Genomic DNA, 19903 nt, shown 5'->3' on the forward strand with positions numbered 1-19903 from the left:
CAGCACTATGTTTTGAGGCAGTGTGGTGGTGTTGTGTTACTCCAACATGTTGTATCACAAGCTCATGGGCAATAACTATTTGGGAGAGGGTAGGATTGTTGGTAGAAGAGATAAGTATAGACTGAATGGATCAAGTATTCACTGGAAGCAATGGTTCATGTCCTTTTGGAGGTATTCTTGCAGGTCTGGGTTGAATAATGGAAACAAGAAAAATACGAATGTTTAATTATCTTTGGGCATCAGACAGTAGTTATGCATCACTTCCCAACTGGCAATTGAATTATCTCAGTAGAATCCATAATAGAGATTGTATAAGGGATGGGAGCAATTAACAAAGTTTTACAGGAAAAGCTATGTCCCTAATCCTCTTAATTAGTTAAACCTAAAGACAGAGAAAAAGAAAGTAAGTATTTCTTAATTTGCTCGTAGTTCACTGCAGAAACTGAATAAAGAATCCACATCAGTCACTGTGCCGGCATTCTCAAGCTACCTGCTGATTTGAATTGGAAGAATTGTAAGTCGATTCTCTACATATTTCTTGCTCATAAAATTAATGAATGTGAATGCAGAGCACAGTGTGATGTTGATTTTTTTATATGGACTACAAAGTATTGGTTGCAGAAACAGATTAAAAACGGACGCATCTTGTTGTTTTTCATAGCTACTTGTGTTTTATAAACCCAAAGATACCGCAGTCTCTTATTATCACTTCTGTTGGAGCAACCCCTTACCACCCACTCTGCCATCACCGTAGTTCTTTATGATAGGAGAAGATACGTATCTTGGCTGTAGTTGCAATCTATCACTTAGTTCAAATCTTAGAGTCTGAAATGAATTCACAAAGTCTGGGTGTCAAGTAGTGTGTCAAGTAGGGATAAAAGTGCAAGTAGGGACAAAAAGCTTAACAAAGGAAATAGGGCATTAACGAGTAGGGAAAATAGTAAGAGGTCAAAATTAAAGGGGCTATATCTGAATGCATGAAGCATTTGTAAAAGGGGGAAAATTAAGTGCACAAATAGACATAAATGGGTACGATCTAGTGGCTATTACTGAGACGTGGTTACAAGGAGAGCTAAACATTCCGGGTATTCAACGTATAGGAAAGATAGGCAGTGTGGAAATCGAGATGGGGAGTAGCCCTGCTAATAAAGAATAAGATTAAATCAGTAGAGAGGAAGGATTTTAAATCAGAAAATTAGGATGTAGAGTCAGTATGGGTGGAAGTGAGAAACAACAAGGGGTAGAAAACACTAGTGGGAATAGTTTATAGACCCCAAACAGCAATTACAGGATTGGGCAGGGTATTAATCAGGAAATTAGAGGAGCATGTAACAAGGGAAATACACTAATAGTGGGTGATTTTAATCTTCATATAGACTGGGAAAACCAAATTGGCAAAGGTAAATTAGAGGATGAGTTTATAGAATGCATTAGAGATAGTTTTCTTGAACAGTATGCTGAGGAACCAACCAAGGAACAGGCTATCCTAGATCTTGTATTGTGTAACAAAGCAGGGCTAATGAGCAATCTTGAAGTTAAGGCTCCTTTAGGGCAGAGTGACCATAACATGATGGAATTTAACATTAAGGTGATATAGTTGAATCTGAAGCAAGGGTCTTAAATCTAAATAAAACCAACTTTACAGGTATGAGAGAAGACTTGGCTAAAATAGACTGGGAAAGTAGATTTAAAAATATGATGGTAGACCAGCAATGGTAAACGTTTAAAGATATAATACATAATTCCCAGCGATCACATATTCCCTTGAAAATAAAAATACCACGGGAAAATGGTTCAATCTTGGCTAACTAGAGAAGTTAGGGAAAATATAAAATTAAAAGAAGAGGGCTATAATACTGCCAAAAAGAGTAGTAAACCTAAGGATTGCGAGGGCTTTAGAGATCAGCAAAGGGAAACCAAGAAACTGATTAAGAGGGAGAAAATGGAATATAAGAGTAAACTAGCTAGGAACATAAAGACAGATTGTAAGAGTTTTTGCAAGTACATAAAGAGGAAGAGACTATCAAAAGTGAATGTGGGTCCATTGCAGGCAGAGACAGGAGAAATTATAATGGAGAATAAAGAAATGGCAGAGTCACTAAACAAATACTTTGCTTCTGTCTTCACGTTAGAGGACACTGCAAACGTACCGAAAATAGAGGGGAACCTGGAGGGTAATATTAGTGAGGAACTTAAAGAAATGAACATCAGTAAAGCAATAGTACTAGAGAAATTGATAGGATTAAAAACCGATAAATCCCCTGGACCTGATGGCCTGCATCCCAGGGTTTTAAAAGAGGTGGATGCAGAGATACTGGATGCTTTGTTTTTGATCTTCCAAAATTCCCTGGATTCTGGAATGGTTCCCATTGATTGGAAGGTCGCAAACGTAACGCCACTATTTAAGAAGAGTGGGAGACAAAAAATACATAGAACTATAGACCAGTTAGTCTGACATCGGTGGAAAAATTCTAGAGTCTTTAAATAGAGACATCATTGTGGGGTTCTTAGAAAATCATAACATGATTAGGCAGAGTCAACATGGCTTTACGAAAGGGAAATCATGTTTAAAAAATCTTTTAGAGTTTTTTGATGATGTAACTCGCAAGTTAGATAGGGGGGAACCAGAACATGTGGTGTATTTTGATTTCCAGAAGGCATTCGATAAGGCGCTACATAAAAGGCTGTTGTATAAGATTAGAGCCCATGGAATTAAAGATATTAGCATGGATTGGAGAGTGGCTAACAGGAAGAAAACAGATGGGACAAATGGGTCCTTTTCAGATTGGCAGGACGTGACTAGTGTAGTGCCACAAGGATCAGTGGTTGGGCCTCAATTATTTACGGTCCATATCAATGATTTAGATGAGGAAATAGAACTTAATATATCTAAATTTGCGGACGATATGAAGACAGGTGGGAGAGTAAGCTGTGAATGCACAAAGAATGCAAAGGGAAATAGAAAGGCTAGATGAGTGGGCAAGAAGGTGGCAGATGTAATATAACATGGGGAAGTGTGAAGTTATTCACCTAGGTAGTAAAAATAGAAAAGCAGATTATTTTCTAGAGGGTGTGAGACTAGATAGTGTTAGTGTTCAGAGGGATTTGGGTGTCCCTGTACAACAGTCACAAAAAGTTAGTATGCAGGTACAGCAAGCAACTAGGAAGACTAATGCCATGTTGGCGCTCGTTGCAAAAGGATTAGAGTACAAGAGTAGGGAAGTCTTGCTGCAGTAGTATAAGGCCTTGGTGAGACTGCACCTAGAATATTGTGTTCAGTTTTGGTCTCCTTATTTAAGAAAGGACGTATTTGTCTTAGAAGGTGGGCAGCGTAGATTCACTAGGTTGGTTCCTGGGATGAGGGGGTTGACCTATGAGGATAGGTTGAGTAAACTAGGCCTATATTCTCTAGAATATAGAAGAATTAGAGGTGATCTTATAGAAACCTGTAAGATTTTTAAGGGTCTTGACAGGGTAGTTGCCGTGAGACTGTTTCCCCTGGTTGGAGAATCTAAAACTAGAGGTCATAGTCTCAAGATTAAGGGTCAGCCTTTTCGAACTGAGTTGAGGAAACACTTCTTCACTCAGAGGGTAGTGAATTTGTGGAATTCTCTACGCAAGAAGGCTGTGGATGCTCAGACCTTGAACATACTCAAGACTGAGGTTGATAGATTAGAGCGGGTAAATGGAATTAGGTTAGAAGATCAGCCATGATCTTATGAAATGGTGGGGCAGGCTCAAGGGGCCGAATGGCTACTCCTGTTCCTACGTTTTATGGTCTTATGGTCTTAAACCTTTTCCTGCACTTGATTACCAACAACTTGTACAATATGTTGAATTGGATTTTGTTCTCGTCTTTACATGATTGAGATAGGAAAGGTGGGGATGTGGATAATTTAACCCAGTAAATTACCCACATCCCCACCCTCCCTGTCAATCCTCCCCCTCGTCTCGCCCATTCCTCCACCACCAGCTGTCCCTACTGTATTGGCCTACAAAATATCTGCTCCCTCTCCAGCAAAACGCTAACCATCCAGCACCTCATTGTCGATGAAAACATTGATATCCTCACCCTCACTGAAACCTGGGTCACCCTGACTGAGGCCACACCAACCAGCTACACCTTCCACCATACCCCATGACCTAACTGCTGTGCTGGAGGTGTGGCTCTCATCTCTCGGTCCCCATTCGGCCTATCCCTTTACTCTTCTGGAACCTTGCCCTTTTTTGAGCACCTTACCATCTACCATCCCTCCAGCCTTTTCCTCAAAATCTTCCTCGTTTATCAACCCCCAAACACCCCCACCATCTTCCTCTCCACCTTCTTATCTTCCCTTTCCCTCTACTCCGAACCCCTACTCATCCTAAGCAACTTCAACCTGCACTTCACACCCTCCAGCTCTATCTCCACTGACGTCTCTCTCCTCTCATTACCCCCTAGTCACAATCAAAATAAACCTCCCCCTGTCTACTGACACCATTCCCACTCCTCTAAAAACAGCGGTCATCACTTCTATCCTTAAAAAACTCATTCTGGACCCATCCCTGCCCTCAAACTACCACCCCATCTCCAACCTTCCTTTCCAAGTTCCTGGAATGAGTCGTTGCTTCCCAGCTTTGCTCCTTCCTCTCCCGCCACTCCCTTCAATTGGGTTTCCGTGCCATCCATAGCACAGAAGCAGCTTTGGTCAAAGTGACAAATTACATTTTTATCCATCTGTGACCAGGGCTCCCTCTGCCTCCTCGTCCTCCTTGACCTCTCTGCTGCCTTCGATACCGTTGACCACTCTATCCTCCTCCGCCACCTTTCCTCTCACTCCCAGCTTGGGTCCGAACAGCTTGATTATCTAGCGCCTTGGGACGTCCTCCTGACGTGAAAGGCGCTAAGCAAATGTAATGTTGTTGTTGTATTTGTTAATTTCTTCTGATGTTTTCTCGTTGCTTGTACCAGTTCCCTGGGGCTCCAACTTGGATCATTGACTCATCTGGAATAAATACATTGACAATGATGATTCTCAATGAAGAACTGAAAGAGGTGGAACAGAGCTTTCTTCCTAACCACACAGACCATTGAAGAATCTTCAAATCAGGTCTCAGGCAGGAATGGACATAAGTACGTACAGGAATACATTGAAAAGAATGGGCTGAGTTCTTCTACATATTAACCAGGAGCATTGTACCAAAACTTCTGGGGGGAATTTTTAAGCTGATACTGATGGCAAGAGGAGACCTGCCTATTACGCCATATTGTGATACCATAGGGAACTGATTTCAAATAAGATGTGATCCTGGGATATTGCCACATCATGGAGTGGAGTCCTGTAGCTCAGTGGTTAGAGCACTCGCTTTGCAAGTGAGAGACCTGAGTTCAATTCCAGGCAGAGGGCGAAACCTTGGGCAAGTTTCCTTACTCCACACGCCTAATAATAATCCCTCCAAAAAAACAAAACAATAATAAATTGGTCATTTTCAATCTACGACTGTTTGTGGGACATTGCTGTGCGCAATTGGCTGCCGCGTTCGCCCACAAATATACAGTCAATTCACTTTACAGTGTGTTCTGTGAAGCGCTTTGGGACGTCCTCCTGACGTGAAAAGCGCTATATCAAATGCAAGGATTATTATTATTATTATTATCATGCAATAACAGTTCTGTTCAGTGTTGCATGCAGTGCCTCGGATGATGTGTGATTATGGTTGGAAATTCCATTACTGCTTAGTGCTGCCAAAAGCAATGTGTGTAATACTGAAAGGAAGTTTTATTCATATGTGAGTCAGCATTTTTGGACTGACTGAGGAACAGCTTCAAAAGGACACTAGAAGAGGCTCATCCATGTCTATGAGTGAAAACTCCCAAGAAATGTATCCCTCTTTGGGGAACGGTTAATTTAAAAGAAAAGGGGCAAAACATTTTCATTGTCTACATTGCACCTCTACTCTTTATATCAGCAATAACTTGCATTGATAATATGCCTTCATGTAGGATCAGGCCCAGACAGCTAGATCTTTGAGATACGAGGAGCAAAACTAATCCTGCTGCAATACCTTTGATCGGATTATTCTCACGCTATTGCCACTTTATCAAATAGATTATGTGCTTAACTATAACGTTATGTTTATTTACAGTTTATTCTTTTCTTAGGAACTTTTTCTGCTCTTTGGATTCTAAGGGAACAACAAATTGAAATTTATATAGCACATTTCCAAGGCGCTGGACAGTCCAGGGTTTGAATCCCAGTTGCAAGTGCTTTCGAGGCTGGGTTGAAGTTTTCAGTCCTGCGTTAGGACCTCTTAATATTAATTTACAGGATGATGACTTAACCAAATTGATAAGTGCTTCGAGACATTCCCCTACACGAAGAGTGCTATAGAAATGCAAGTTGTTGTTGCTTCTGAAAGAGTGCTGCCATTGTCCAAAACAACAACTTCACCAGGCGATAATTCAACATCCCGGCTTTTCAGTCTGCTTTGATATCTACTGTTATTCAGAAGTCAGGCGGTATTTCAAACACATTATAGCCACATTCCTTACTGAAGGAATGTGATGAGTTTAGCAATATCACAAATTTGACCACTGAATGTTTATCCAGTCAGACCGTTGCCAAACATAATATTGTTGTGATTTCATGTCTAAACTGCCTAGGTTTGGAGTGAATCATTCTATACGGTTGGTCCTTACACGTTTAAAGCAGATACATAAAAACAACAACTTTTATAGTGGAGTCATGTAGGTTTGGGTCTGAGCACTGAACGGTCAACAAGGGTAAACGTGCAGTTTTAGTGGAGCTGCAAGCTAAAATCACCAACAAAGAGCATTATGATCACAGATTTAATTGGACTATTTGTCATTTCAGTTGTTTGCCAATATTATGTGAAGAGTCCCTATGGGAATTGGTGGAGCCCCAAATAGTCTGTGAAAGATTTTGAATTTAAGAAGTATATTGATCAACAGGAAACAATCAGCTTCTAAATGGCCTTAACAAAGGTAGTAGCAGCACTACCACAGAAAAGGAGAGTTAATATCTGGGAATCAGGAACACAGCCCACCTGTGGTCTGTGATACCTCCCTGTTACCAGTATACTGGGAGATAAGTGGATCTCCCAGTACAAATCTCCCAGTACAATCTTTGCATGCATTTATTATCAAAGAAGGTATTTGCCTATATTTTTAACACTTAGCCTAAGCACTATGCTCTGAGGCAGGTTGGTGGTGTGGTGTTACTCCAACATGTTGTATCATAAGGTGATGGGTGATAAATATCTGTTATCCATCAACGGCTTCTCCTCTAGCCCCCGGATTGTCACATGCCTGAACTCCCTCAGGGCTCTGTCCTCGGTCCCCTCCTCTTCAATCTATACATGCTCCAGCTCAGTGATGTCATCCGCAGTCATGGGGTCAATTTCCACATGTATGCGGATGTCACCCAACTCTATCTCCACCCATGACCCCAGGTCAGTTGAGCTCATCTTTAAATGATTGAGAAATCTCACAAAGTAAATGTATATGTTTATTTCTTATGACATTTTCTCATTGCTTGTACCAGTTCCCTGAGGCTCCTATTTGGATCCTGGACTCAACTGGAACCAACACATTGACGATGAGAGTGTGATGATTCTCAATGAAGAACTGAAAGAGGTGGAACAGAGCTTTCTTCATAACCACACAGACCATTGAGGAATCTTCAAATCAGCTCTCAGGCAAGAATGGACATAAACACCTACAGGAATATACTGAAAAGAATGGGCTGAGTTCTTCTACATAATAACTGGGAGTGTGACACCAAAACAACAACAACAAGATTCCATTTATAGAGCACCTGTCACGTCGGGAGGACGTCCCAAGGCGCTGTACAGTTGGGTCAGGACCCGAGCAGGGGGGAAATGGTCAGGGTGAGGGGAGGGAAGGGAGGGAGCGAGGAGGGGTAGAGAGTCGAGAGGGGAGCTGAAGGCACGGTCAAAGAGAAAGGTCTTGAGACCGGCCTTGAAGGAGGAAAGGGAGGAAGCAAGGCGAAGGCACTGGGGGATAGTGTTCCAGAGCCTAGGGGCTGAGAGGCTGAAGGCCTGACCACTGATGGTAGGGCAGTTGGGGCGGGGGATGTGGAGCAGACCGGAGCCAGAGGAACGGAGGGTACGGGCAGGTAGATAGGGGATAGTAGGTCGGAGAGGTAGGAGGGAGCAAGGCCGTGAATGGCCTTGTAGGCGAGGATGAGGATCTTGAATTCGATCCTCTGGGGGATGGGGAGCCAGTGGAGGCGAATGAGCGTGGGAGTGATGTGGTCGTGAAGCCTGGTGCCGGACAGTACACGAGCTGCAGAGTTCTGAATGACCTGCAGCTTGTGGAGGGAGGTGGCGGGAAGGCCAACGAGGAGAGAGTTCCCATAGTCCAGCCTTGAGGTGATAAAGGCATGGAAGTTTTTGGGGGGGGATTTATAAGCTGATACTAATGGCAAGAAAAAACCTGCCTATTAAGCCATATTGTGACACCATAGGATTTCAAAATAGGAAGTAATCCTGGGATATTGCCACATTATGCAATAACAGTTCTGTTCAGTGTTGCATGCAGTGCCTCGGATAATGTGTGATTATGGTGGGAAATTCCATTACTGCTTAGTGCATCATTATTATTATTTGCTGGATCATTTGGCGTCAGAGGATTACAAATTGGTCCTGAGCCCAAAGAGGTGGAAACTGCTCTACTCTAGCTTAGCCTTGGCAAAGTTCCCTCCAATCGCATGGGCAACACCGACACTTCAGCCCTGAGACAGGGAAGTGAGAGCTCTGCTCTGTAGCTAGAGGCATTCTCTATAATAGCAGCGAGCAATCAACAATCTCCACTGACAGCAGCCACGAGAGATGGCAAGTGAGTGGCAGAGCTTCCAGCAGCGGGTGGACAAGGTGATTGAGAAAGCCCAGTCCATGAATCCTGAAGAGCTGGTCTTCAGGTACAAGGGGCTGCTGTACCCGACACTGCTCAGCTCAGAGCAGACCCTGACCCAGCGTCTAACTTTCCAGGCCAGGAGAGAAGACGTGTTGTTCTCAGCTTATCCCAAATGCGGTAAGAAACCCTTCTTTGTGAAAATAAACATTACTGTTTGTCAAGACTTTTTTTGTTTCTTTAGGAGCTCCAGAAAAACAAATGTAATGGTTTAATTCATTCTTTTATTTCACTGTTTGTTGTTTCTCTCACAAGCTAAACCAGTTTTTGACACTGTCGACCACTCTATCCTCATACACCACCTCTCCTCCTTACTTAATCTTCGCGGACCTGCCCTTGTCTGATTCGATTCCTATCTCTCTCACCATCTCCACTTTGTTGCCTCGAACGGTTTCTCCTCCAGGCCCCGCACTGTCATTTCTGGCGTCCCCCAGGGCTCTGTCCTTGGCCCTCTCCTCTTCAATATCTACATGCTCCCCCTTGGGACATCATCATCAGACATGGGGTCAATTTCCATATGTATGCGGATGACACCCAACTCTATCTTTCTGCCTCCACCCTCAAGTCCAGGACCCTGCTGTCCTGACAGACTGCCTGTCGGACATCAAGTCCTGGATGAGGACAAACTTCCTACAGTTGAATGTGAACAAGACTGAGGCCCTCCTGATTGGCTCACGCCAACGCCTCTGCACATCAGGCTCTGGCAGCATCAACCTCCATTGTTGCACACTTCAACTCACCAACCAGTCAGGAACCTGGGTGTCTTGTTTGACCTCAACTGTCTTTTCTTCCCCACATCCAAGCCATGACCCGCTCTCCCTTTCCTCACCTCGGTAACATCACCCGACTACGCCACTACCTCACCCCTCAGGCTGCTGAAACTCTTGTTTATTCCTTCATCACCTCCAGACTCAACTATGCTTGTCGGCCTTCCCAACTCCTCCCTCCCCAGACTGCAGATAATCCAGAACTCTGCAGCCCGTGTCCTCTCCCGCACCAAACTCCGTGGCTCCATCTCCCCCATTCTCACCTGACTCCATTGACTCCCTATCCCTCAGAGAATCCAGTACAAGATCCTGGTCCTCACCTACAAAGCTTTCAGTGGTCTCGCTCCACCCTACCTCTGTGACCTCCCTACCAACCTGCTTGCTCCCTCCGCTCAGACGAGCAATGGAAGAAGGGGAGGGTGGTTACTTTGAAAGACTGAATCTCTCTTATGATCCTGTGATGAAGCTAGGTTTAACTGGTGTTCCTGACTATCTACCAACGGGCCACATTAAGCAGTTCATAAGAAAGTTTTGTGGAGAGGCACTGTACATGTCATTGTTCAGATGTCTGTGTCCCAATGGGTATTACAGGAAGAAGCTATTGGGACACCTACAGGCAGATTGGTATTAAGGGGTGATAGACAGGAGAAAAAAAAAGAAGTTTCTTCTTATGAAGTTTCATACGAAAAGTGCTTATTTTCAGCTCATCAGAAGTGCAACAGCATATCTACAGGATTTTAAGGTCTGGTGGAAGATGAAACATCTCTCCTCCCCACCCACCCACACACACACACTCTACTCCGGTTAAGACAATTACTATACTATAAATTCTAAAAAGTCATTCAAGAATCCCACGGACCAAAAGTCTTGCCAAAATCTAACAACTCAGTGAAGTTAAACTTGAATCTCATTCAATGAAAGGCTTAGTCCTGAAAAAGCTATTGGAACAGACAAGTGGGTGCTCAGATTCTGAAAATAAATAATTACCCCTGGCTCATGTAATCTAACTGTTCTGTTCAAGCGGTACAGGCCATCAGACCTATACACAAAAATGATCCAAGTCAGAAATCAATACACCAATTAAAATATATTGATTCTAATACATTCAGAGTGAATGGAGGTTGATAACAGCAGTTCAGTCACACAAACAACTTGACCTGAGAGCAAACTGACTAACGTGTGATATTCTGACTCAAGTTCATATGTAGTAACGAATAAGCAATTTCCTCAAAGGCTATTTGGGGATTTCTGTTTGTTGACTGACTTTAACATGTAACAAGTAATATTACACAGTATTTCGTTTTTTTCATTAACCTGTTTGCACACACCAGGGTTTAATTGGATACATCACATGCTTTGGGACATTGTCCATGCAAATGACGAAGAAGAACAGAACTATGCATTAACCAGAAAGTTTGCAATGCTGGAGTTTGGAACTCCTGAGAAATTTGAGGTATGTGTGAAGCAAGTTCATAGTTGTGTATTTTTAACCTCTGAAGGCGAATTACAGCAGGAGGGCTATTAGATAAATGAAGCTGGATAGACGAGTTGCTTCACTGCAAAAGGGAGCGAAACTACACTAGCTAGTTTACCCTCATATTTAATTTTCTCCCTCTTAATCAGTTTCTTGGTTTCCCTTTGCTGATCTCTAAAACCCTCCCAATCTTTAGGTTTACTGCTCTTTTTGGCAGTATTATAGGCCTCTTCTTTTAATTTTATACTTTCCCTAACTTCTCTAGTTAGCCAAAGTTGAACCACTTTTCCCGTGGTGTTTTTATTTTTCAAGGGAATATGTGATCACTGGAAATTATGTATTATATCTTTAAACTTAGGCAGATTGGTACGTGTTTAGGAAGTCACAGAGATAGGGGGGACCAATGCCATGTAGGGCTTTGAAGGTGAGGACCACAATTTTGAACTGTATCCTGTGTGATGGGAAGGTAGTGGAGTCTGGCAAGGATGGGAGTGATGGCGTCAAGGAGGCTGGTGCGGGAGAGGACACGAGCTGCAGATTTCTGGATATGGAGGAAGGAGCTGGGGAGGCCGACAAGCAGGGAGTTTGCCTAGTCAACCCTGGATGTTATAAATGTGTATATGAGTGTTTTAGTGGCCTGTGGTGTGAGACAGTGGTGCAGCCAGGCAATATTGTGGAGATGGGGGAAGGCAGAACAGGTCACGGCACAGATGTGGGGTAGAAAGGACAGTTATAATAATATATAATAATAATCCTTGCATTTGATATAGCGCTTTTCATGTCTTCTAGACTTTTCAAAGTGCTTCACAGAATATGCTGTAAAGTGAATTGACTGTATATTTATGGGCGAAACGCGGCAGCCAATTGCGCACAGCAGTGTCCCACAAACAGTCGTGGATTGAAAATGAACAATTTATTATAGTTTTTGGGAGGGATTACTATTAGGTGCGTGGAGTAAGGAAACTTGCCCAAGGTTTTGCCCTGCCTGGAATTGAACGCAGGTGTCTCGCTTGCAAGGCGAGTGCTCTAACCACTGAGCTATAGGACTCCACATTTGAGGGTCAAACAAGACAAGAAAGTTTTGGACTGGCTTAGTAAAGTGGAGTGTGAATCCATGGATGGTGATGCTGCCAATGCATGAGGTGTAGAGGTGCTGACGAGAGCCAATCAGTTGGTCTTGTTGACGTTCAACTGAAGAACGCTAACAATTCAGTAATTATTCAGGTCATCTGCATCTTAACGGTTAAGTCAAAACAAATCTAATTAACCAATAGAAATGTATAGAATAGATTGTCATGATGGTATTTAAAAATTCTCACTACAAATTCCTTGCTTGTACATTTTTGTTGTGTAAAATTCTCAGCAAAATCTTTTCTACTATTGTTGATAACTTGGCTGAAAGATTTGAATACAATAGTCCTAAAATTTGAGTATTTCCTCATAATCCAAATTTTACTTTGAGGCTGGATATGATTATTTTTCCCGATAGAATAATAAATTGTGTTTTTCTCAAGGCTTATTTGCTTATTTATTGAAGGAGATGAAAAGGCACCCTTCTCCCCGACTCTATGGAACACACAGTCACTATGACAACTTGCCAAAGTCTATTAGTGAGAAGAAAACAAAGGTATGACTGTCACTTTATAAGGCTACTAAGGCTATAGGTTTGGGGTGAGGATGTACAACCTACAACCTTGTAACTCAGCTGGACTGACACACAAGACGCATGGAAATTCAGAGTCGAGTGTGATGTTCTTTTAGTCTTTCCCTTCTATCGTGCCTTTGGTCGCCCTCCCGCCTCTCTGTCTTCCCTCACCCTACACCATCCCTCCCACATGCTTGGGCCCCGTCACCTAACTGTTCAGTGCTTTGGGACATCCTCCCGACGTGAATTGCGCTCTATAAGTGTAACTTTGTTGTTGTTGTCTTTACAAAGGGCTGGATTCAGAAACAGATTAAGACAAGATTTGTTTAATCACTTTTCCACAGATTCTTGTTTTGCTTCGTAATCCCAAGGACAATGCAGTTTCCTATTATCACTTCTATCAGAATAATCCTTTACTGCCCTGCTTTCCATCCTGGGATGAGTTCTTCAAAAAGTACATGACAGGAGAAGGTACGTATATTGGCACTAATAATAATAAACCTAACATTTGGTAAAGCGGCTTATGTCGGAAGGAAGCCTCAAAGCACTTCACAGGATTTACTATGAAATGGAGTGACTGTTTATTTGCAGACAATGGTGATCGTAAATATGGTGATTGAATTTGTAGCAGTATTGATCATCTGTGAATGTTTAAGATTGTAGATTTCTTTTTTGCCCCCCCCCCCCAAATCCTTCAATGGTGACTGCTAAATGAATTGCATGAAAATCATAGCACAGTTGTGAAATGCAATTTAAAAAATCAGTAAACTTGTTAATTTGTGTTTTTGTACCAGTTTTCTGGGGCTCCTACTTTGATCATGCGTTCATCTGGAACCAACACATAGATGATGAGAATGTGATGTTAGTTACCTTTGAAGAGCTGAAAGAGGTACAAGAGCTTTCTTCCTAATCACACAGAGCATTGAGTCATTAAAATTAACAATCTTTGCACATTTTCAGAGGGGTCGTCCTTCAGGCTGTTAGCCTGGTTCAAATGACAGCATTCTCATCTCTGAGTCAGAAGTTTGTGGGTTCAAGAACTTTGACATCATACTCTGACACTCCAATACAATACTGGGAGTGCTGCATTCTCAGGGGTGATGTCCTTCAATAAAGATGTTAAACCGAGGGCCTATCTGCCTGTTCAAGTTTATTAATAATCCTTGCATTTGTTGTAGCGTCTTCATAGAATCATAGAATTCTACAACACAGAGGGAGGCCATTCGACCCATTGTGTCGGTGAAAAGAGCTATCCAAATAATCTCATTCCCCCGCCATCTTCCCATAACCCTGCAAACTTATCCTCCACAAATAATTATCTACTCTCTTAAAAGTTGTCATCGAATTGGGTTCCACCACCCTTTCAGGCAATGCATTCCAGTAATTATCTATTCTAAATATAAGGTCTGGTCACAGTCAGGAATGCACAATCACTCACAGGAATATATATTGAAGAGTGTGCTGGGATTTTGTGTTTGATGCATTGAAGAGCAGCTTACTAAATCAGATTTCCTGCATACTTCTTCTGCTGATAGAGATATTATAATAACTAACGAAGTAAATAAATAAATAAATAAATAATCCCTGCCTTTAGTATAGTGTCTTTCACATCATGAGGACACTCCAGTTAGCCTGCAGTTAGTCACTCCACTTCACAGGATTTACTGAGAAGTGTAGTGATTGAAAGCAAATTCAACAGCCCATTTGCACACAGCAATGTCCCACAAAGTCATGGAACAAATAACCAATCTTATTTTGGAGGATCATTGGACAGGCTCCCTCCTCTCACAGGACTATAAATGTAATATTAAAAAACTTTTTAAGGAAGAATATTTCTTTATGTGGTTGTTAATATGTTTTTTTTCAGAATTTAGAAGAGGGTGTGAAGAAGATGGCAATGCACTTTGGTTTCTCTCTGACTGAGGAACAGATTAAAAAAATTGCTGGAAGGGGTACCTTCAAGTCCATGAGTGAAAACTCCCAGATAACACATTATTCATTTGGCAAATGTATCTTCCGAAAAGGTAAGTAAGAATTCTCACTTATGGGGAACGTTATCTTTTGGAGAAAGAGAAGAAGTGTTTGTCATTTGCACTGGAATAATGTTTTGAGAGAAAGGAGGTTTATTATACAAAGCAGCAGATAAACAATAATAATAATCCTTGCATTTGATATAATGCCTTATCACATCTTCGAATCTTTTCAAAGCACTTCACAGAATATTCTGTAATTTGACTGTATGTTTTGTGGGTGAAACATACCAATTGAGCAGCAACCAATTGCGCACAGCAGTGTGCCACGGACAGTCATCGATTGAGTGACCAAACATTATCACACATTGCCTTTGTTTTGCAAACTATATTGGGGTCTGGCTTTTTAATTCACTGAGCACAACCTGCATATACATGTCCGTTCTGCATGATTGTATTTTGAAACAGTCCTCCATTTACTGTACATCAGCGGATAATAAATGAGTCTCAACTTACAAAACTCTCTGTGATGCTACCCTGCATGAGAGCTGCCTTAATAATACTACCACTAATAATAGTAATCCTTGCAGTTGGTATAGTGCCTTATCGCATCTTCGAGGCATCTCAAAGCGCTTCACAGAATATACCGTAAAGTGAATTGAGTGTATATTTTGCTATATAAATGCAAGTTGATGTTGAAATATAATGGAACCTCTATAATGCAATCTATCACCAGATTGTGTGAATGTACACTAAGGGGCAGTAGTTTGTCGCTGGTGATGAGCTTTTATTGACAATCACGTCTGTAGACATTTGTGCTGTGTGCTGAGGATGCTGTCTGCCACACTCTCGATGTGGGCTGCAAAAGCAACCAATGCACTTTGCAAACATCAGTTATATTCAAATCCAAGGATGATGATATGATTATTACAAAATGCACAGTCACTCCACTTTACAGTGAAGCGCTTTTAAATGTCTCGGCAACATGATAAGGTGCTATATTAAATGCAAGGATTATGATTATTACAGTTTATATTTAAATAGTGCCTTTTATGTCAGGAGAACACCTCAAAATGTTTGAAAGCTTTACACAAGTGTGATTGTTTAATTTTGGCAAAGCTCAATTTTTTCCCAAATATTTTGCTGAATTGTGAAGAGTGGGTTGGGGAGAGAGAAGGATCACACCTGTAAAAGTCAAGCAGGTCCAAACTAATTCAAGACAAATTTTGAAAGTCGAATGTCAGAGGTTCCGTCCTTTGGATGAGACGTTAAACCGAGGCCCGTTTTCCTGATCAGGTATTAAAGATCCCACAGCATTGTTCAAAAAGAGATGGGATTTCTACCGGTGTCTTGGCCAACAATCCCCCAAGTAAAATTGATCATTCACTTTATTGCTCGGACATCGCTGTGTGCAAATTGGCCTCCCCATTTGCTTACAAAACACACATTCAATATACTTCCACTTTACAGTATATCCTGTGAAGAGCTTTCGGATATCCTCCCCACATGAAAGGCACTTTACTTTGTGAAATGTAAGGATTATTATTATTAGCATCCTTAGCAAATGTAAGGATTATTACTATTAATACCTCTGTTTACGTAATAGTAAATTAGTCGATTGGCGGATTGCTTTTTGGGGCTAATAATCCTTCCCCAAAAATAATTTGGTCACTCAATCCATGACTGTAAACGACGTGAAAAGCGCTATATCAAATGCAAGGATTATTATTGTTATTATTAATTGGCTGCCGTGTTTTACCCCCAAAACGATTAATCTACTTTACAATATATTCTGAAAATCGCTTTAAGACATCTCAACAAAGTGATAAAGTGTATATCAAATGCAAGTATTATTATTAAAAGTAGAGGGAAAAAATCACCCCAGTTTCAGCTCCTGTTTCCTATCTCACAATTTGACTTTATCGATTAACCTAGTGCAAAACATTAGCAAACCATCCAATACCCCCTAATTGTCACCCATTTAATTTTTAAAAATCTTTCAGGTGAAGTTGGAGACTGGAAAAATCATTTCACCAAAGAACAGAGCCAAGAAATGGATTCAAAGTTTGAGGAGTGCTTGGCAGGCACAAAGCTGGGGGCCAAACTGAAATATAACATCTACTGTAAAGCTTAAACAACAACACTGTGAAATGATCATGATCGTCAATGAAGGATTAATATTTCAAAATATTTTTTTTTACCTATAGCTCAAACTCTAGTTGCCTATTTACACATGATTCAATTACTTTGTGGTCTTATTTGCCATATTTTTAAGGGAATTTCTTCAGAATTTCCATCGATCCGCAAAATCTTTGCTCCGGGTGTAGATCTGATGCACTTACTAATTAAGTGTATTAAAGGTAATTGCTCAATAAGCATTATGAGATCACAGGGCTACAGACTACATTGCTGAGGTGACAACGTGATATGTCCTAAACTGGAATGTGTATGGTTCAGTGAAGAACTGCTATCTTTGCCCCCACCATCGGTTAAAGTCTGCCTTAAGTTCTCCCTTTGTATACGTGCTTTTAGTTCCCCTTCCTGTCTCAGCCCCCCTCCCCTATTTAGGCTCCCAGTCAGCTCTGTGAAGCACTTTGAGATGTCTTCCTGACTATATAATTGTAACATTGTTATTTGTCACTTGATTCAAACTGAGAAAGATCCGGTAACTCAAAAGACAGCGTGAAGATTCTTTTGGCTTTGTGGACCAGTTGTCTTGTGATTTTATTTTGTGAATTGTTGACCAGGACACTGAAATAAATATTTTTCTCTTTTCAAGTAATATCAAACTAAATAGGCAGACAGTTTAATGTCTCATTCTAAGGACTGACACCTTCGATAATACAGCATCCCTAGCATTGCATTGGAGTCAGGCTACAGTGTAAATTCAAGTCTTGTGCATTTGAACCCAGGATTTTCTGACTGGGTGGTGAGAATGCTACTAACTGGCACACAAGGGCAAATGTGGCAACCAATTTGCATATACTGTAGCAAGGTCTAGAAAAGCCAACAGCTACAATTTGCATTCATATAAGACCTGTCGCATTGGGTAGTGTTTCAGAGTGCTTGAAATTAATGATCAATTAATCGGAGGATTGGTGGCCAGGACACTGGGATAAATTTCAGCCAGGATTGAAAATTCAGTCTAGACTGAAATGTCAGCCTGGACTGTAAACTTAAGTTCTGCCGTAGGGCTTGAACTAATTATTTGTGCAAGCAGAATTGTTGCATCCATCCAATTGTAAAACGCCAACGATAATGCCAACCACAAGAAGTGGTCCAACTCAGACCCCAGAAACTACAGACCAATATTGCTCACTATCAGACACTATCATCACATGGCTGCCACATTGGGACGGGCTATTTACTCATCAAGTCTAAGCTGACACTCCAATGGAGTGCTAGGTGTGTGCTGAATTGTGGGAAGTGCTGTCCTCTGGTTGAGACATTAAGCCAAAATCCAGTGCCTATTCAGGTGGAGTTTAAAGATCCCATCGCACTATTCAAATCGAGAAAGGAGTTTCTCCCAGTGTCCTGGCCAAAATAAAAATGGTCATTCATTTCATGGCTATTTGTGGCACCAATAAATTGACATAGTTTTAGGGAACCGATTACATCCCTATTACCACTTGTATTGCTCTGATTGGAAACACATTTCACTTTCTCCATTGATACCACAAAACATGTACGCAGTTATTATCAAAGAAGGTATTTGTCTACATGTTTAACATTTGGCCCAAACACAGCACTATGCTTTGAGGCAGTGTGTTGCTGTGTTATTCCAACATGTTGTGTTATAAGGTGATGGGTGATAAATATTTGGGAGAGAGAAGGATTGTTGTTAGAAGAGATAAATACAGACTAAATGGATCAAGTGTTCACTGGAAGCAATGGATTATGTTCTTTTGAGGGTATTCTTGCAGATCTGAGTTGAGTAATGGAAAATTAGAAAAATATGAATCTTTGGGCATCAGGCAGTATTTATGCATCACTTCTCCGTGGGCAATTGAACGGGTTCAGTAGAATCCATAATAGAGATTGGTCAAGGATGGGAGGAGGAATGAGCTGAAGACCAAATGAGCTTTTCTCAATACATGCTCTTAACAGCAGGGGAATTAACAGTTTTACAGAACAGGTTGCATCCCAAATCCCCTTGATTAGTTAAACTTAAAGACAGAGAGAAAAATAAAGTGAGTATTTCTTAATTTGCTAGTAGTTCACTGCAGGAACTGAATAAAGAATCCACATTAGTCATGATGCCAGCATTCTTGAGCTACCTGTTGATTAGAATTAGAAGAATTATGAGTCGATTCTCTGCATATTTCTTGCTAATAAAATTAATGAATGTGAATGCAGAGCACAGTCTGTTAATTTTTTGGTTCTCTACAAAGCATTGATGGTAGAAACAGATTAAAACCAGACGTGAGTGTTGTTTATCATAACTTTACATTCATGGTATTTGTTCTTCAGAAAGTTTATGACAGGAGACAAAACATGTCTTGGCTGTAGTTGCAATCTTAATGAAATCACAAACCTTTTCCTTAACGTTACCAGATCATCTGCACTTTAGGCCAAACTTTGGTCAGTGCCCGACCTAAATTAGAATAATGTTCAGAAGTATTTATCTTACCCCATATTTATATCATCATATCCCTGCTGCACTTGATTGCACAAGAGGTTCTGCAATGTGTTGCAATTGCATCTTTACAGGGAGTCCTGTAGCTTAATGGTTAGAGCATTCGCCTTGCAAACGAGAGGACCTGGGTTTGACTCCTGGCAGGGCAAAACGTTGAGCAAGTTTCCTTCCCACGCCTCTGTTTACCTAGCAGTAAGAAGTAATCTGGTTGTTAGTAGATTGGTGGATTGCTTTTCCAGGGGTAATAATCCCTTAAGAAAAATAACAATTTGGTCACTCAATCCACAGCTGTTTGTGGGACACTGCTGTGTGCAATTGGCTGCCATGTTTCACCCACAAAATATACAGTCAATTCACTTTAGAGTATATTTTGTTAAGCTCTTTGATAAATCTTGTAGACGTGATAAGGCGCTATATCAAATGCAGGGATTATTATTATTATCTTAATCTCGTCTTTACATGATTGAGATGTCTTA

At 41.2% G+C, this 19903-nt stretch overlaps 1 protein-coding gene across 1 annotated transcript; it reads left to right on the forward strand.

The window, feature by feature from the left end:
* Positions 1-8811: 8811 nt before the first annotated feature.
* On the forward strand, positions 8812-16989 carry LOC103181756 (sulfotransferase 6B1-like). The gene is made up of 7 exons (XM_007898431.2): positions 8812-9055; positions 11034-11155; positions 12714-12803; positions 13166-13292; positions 13616-13710; positions 14689-14845; positions 16795-16989. The coding sequence occupies exons 1-7, from the start codon at positions 8854-8856 to the stop codon at positions 16923-16925; spliced, it is 924 nt and encodes a 307-aa protein (XP_007896622.2). The 5' UTR covers positions 8812-8853; the 3' UTR covers positions 16926-16989.
* The last annotated feature ends 2914 nt before the right edge of the window (positions 16990-19903 follow it).

Source organism: Callorhinchus milii, unplaced genomic scaffold (genome assembly GCF_018977255.1).
Source record: "Callorhinchus milii isolate IMCB2004 unplaced genomic scaffold, IMCB_Cmil_1.0 Scaffold3, whole genome shotgun sequence".
Taxonomy (NCBI): domain Eukaryota; kingdom Metazoa; phylum Chordata; class Chondrichthyes; order Chimaeriformes; family Callorhinchidae; genus Callorhinchus; species Callorhinchus milii.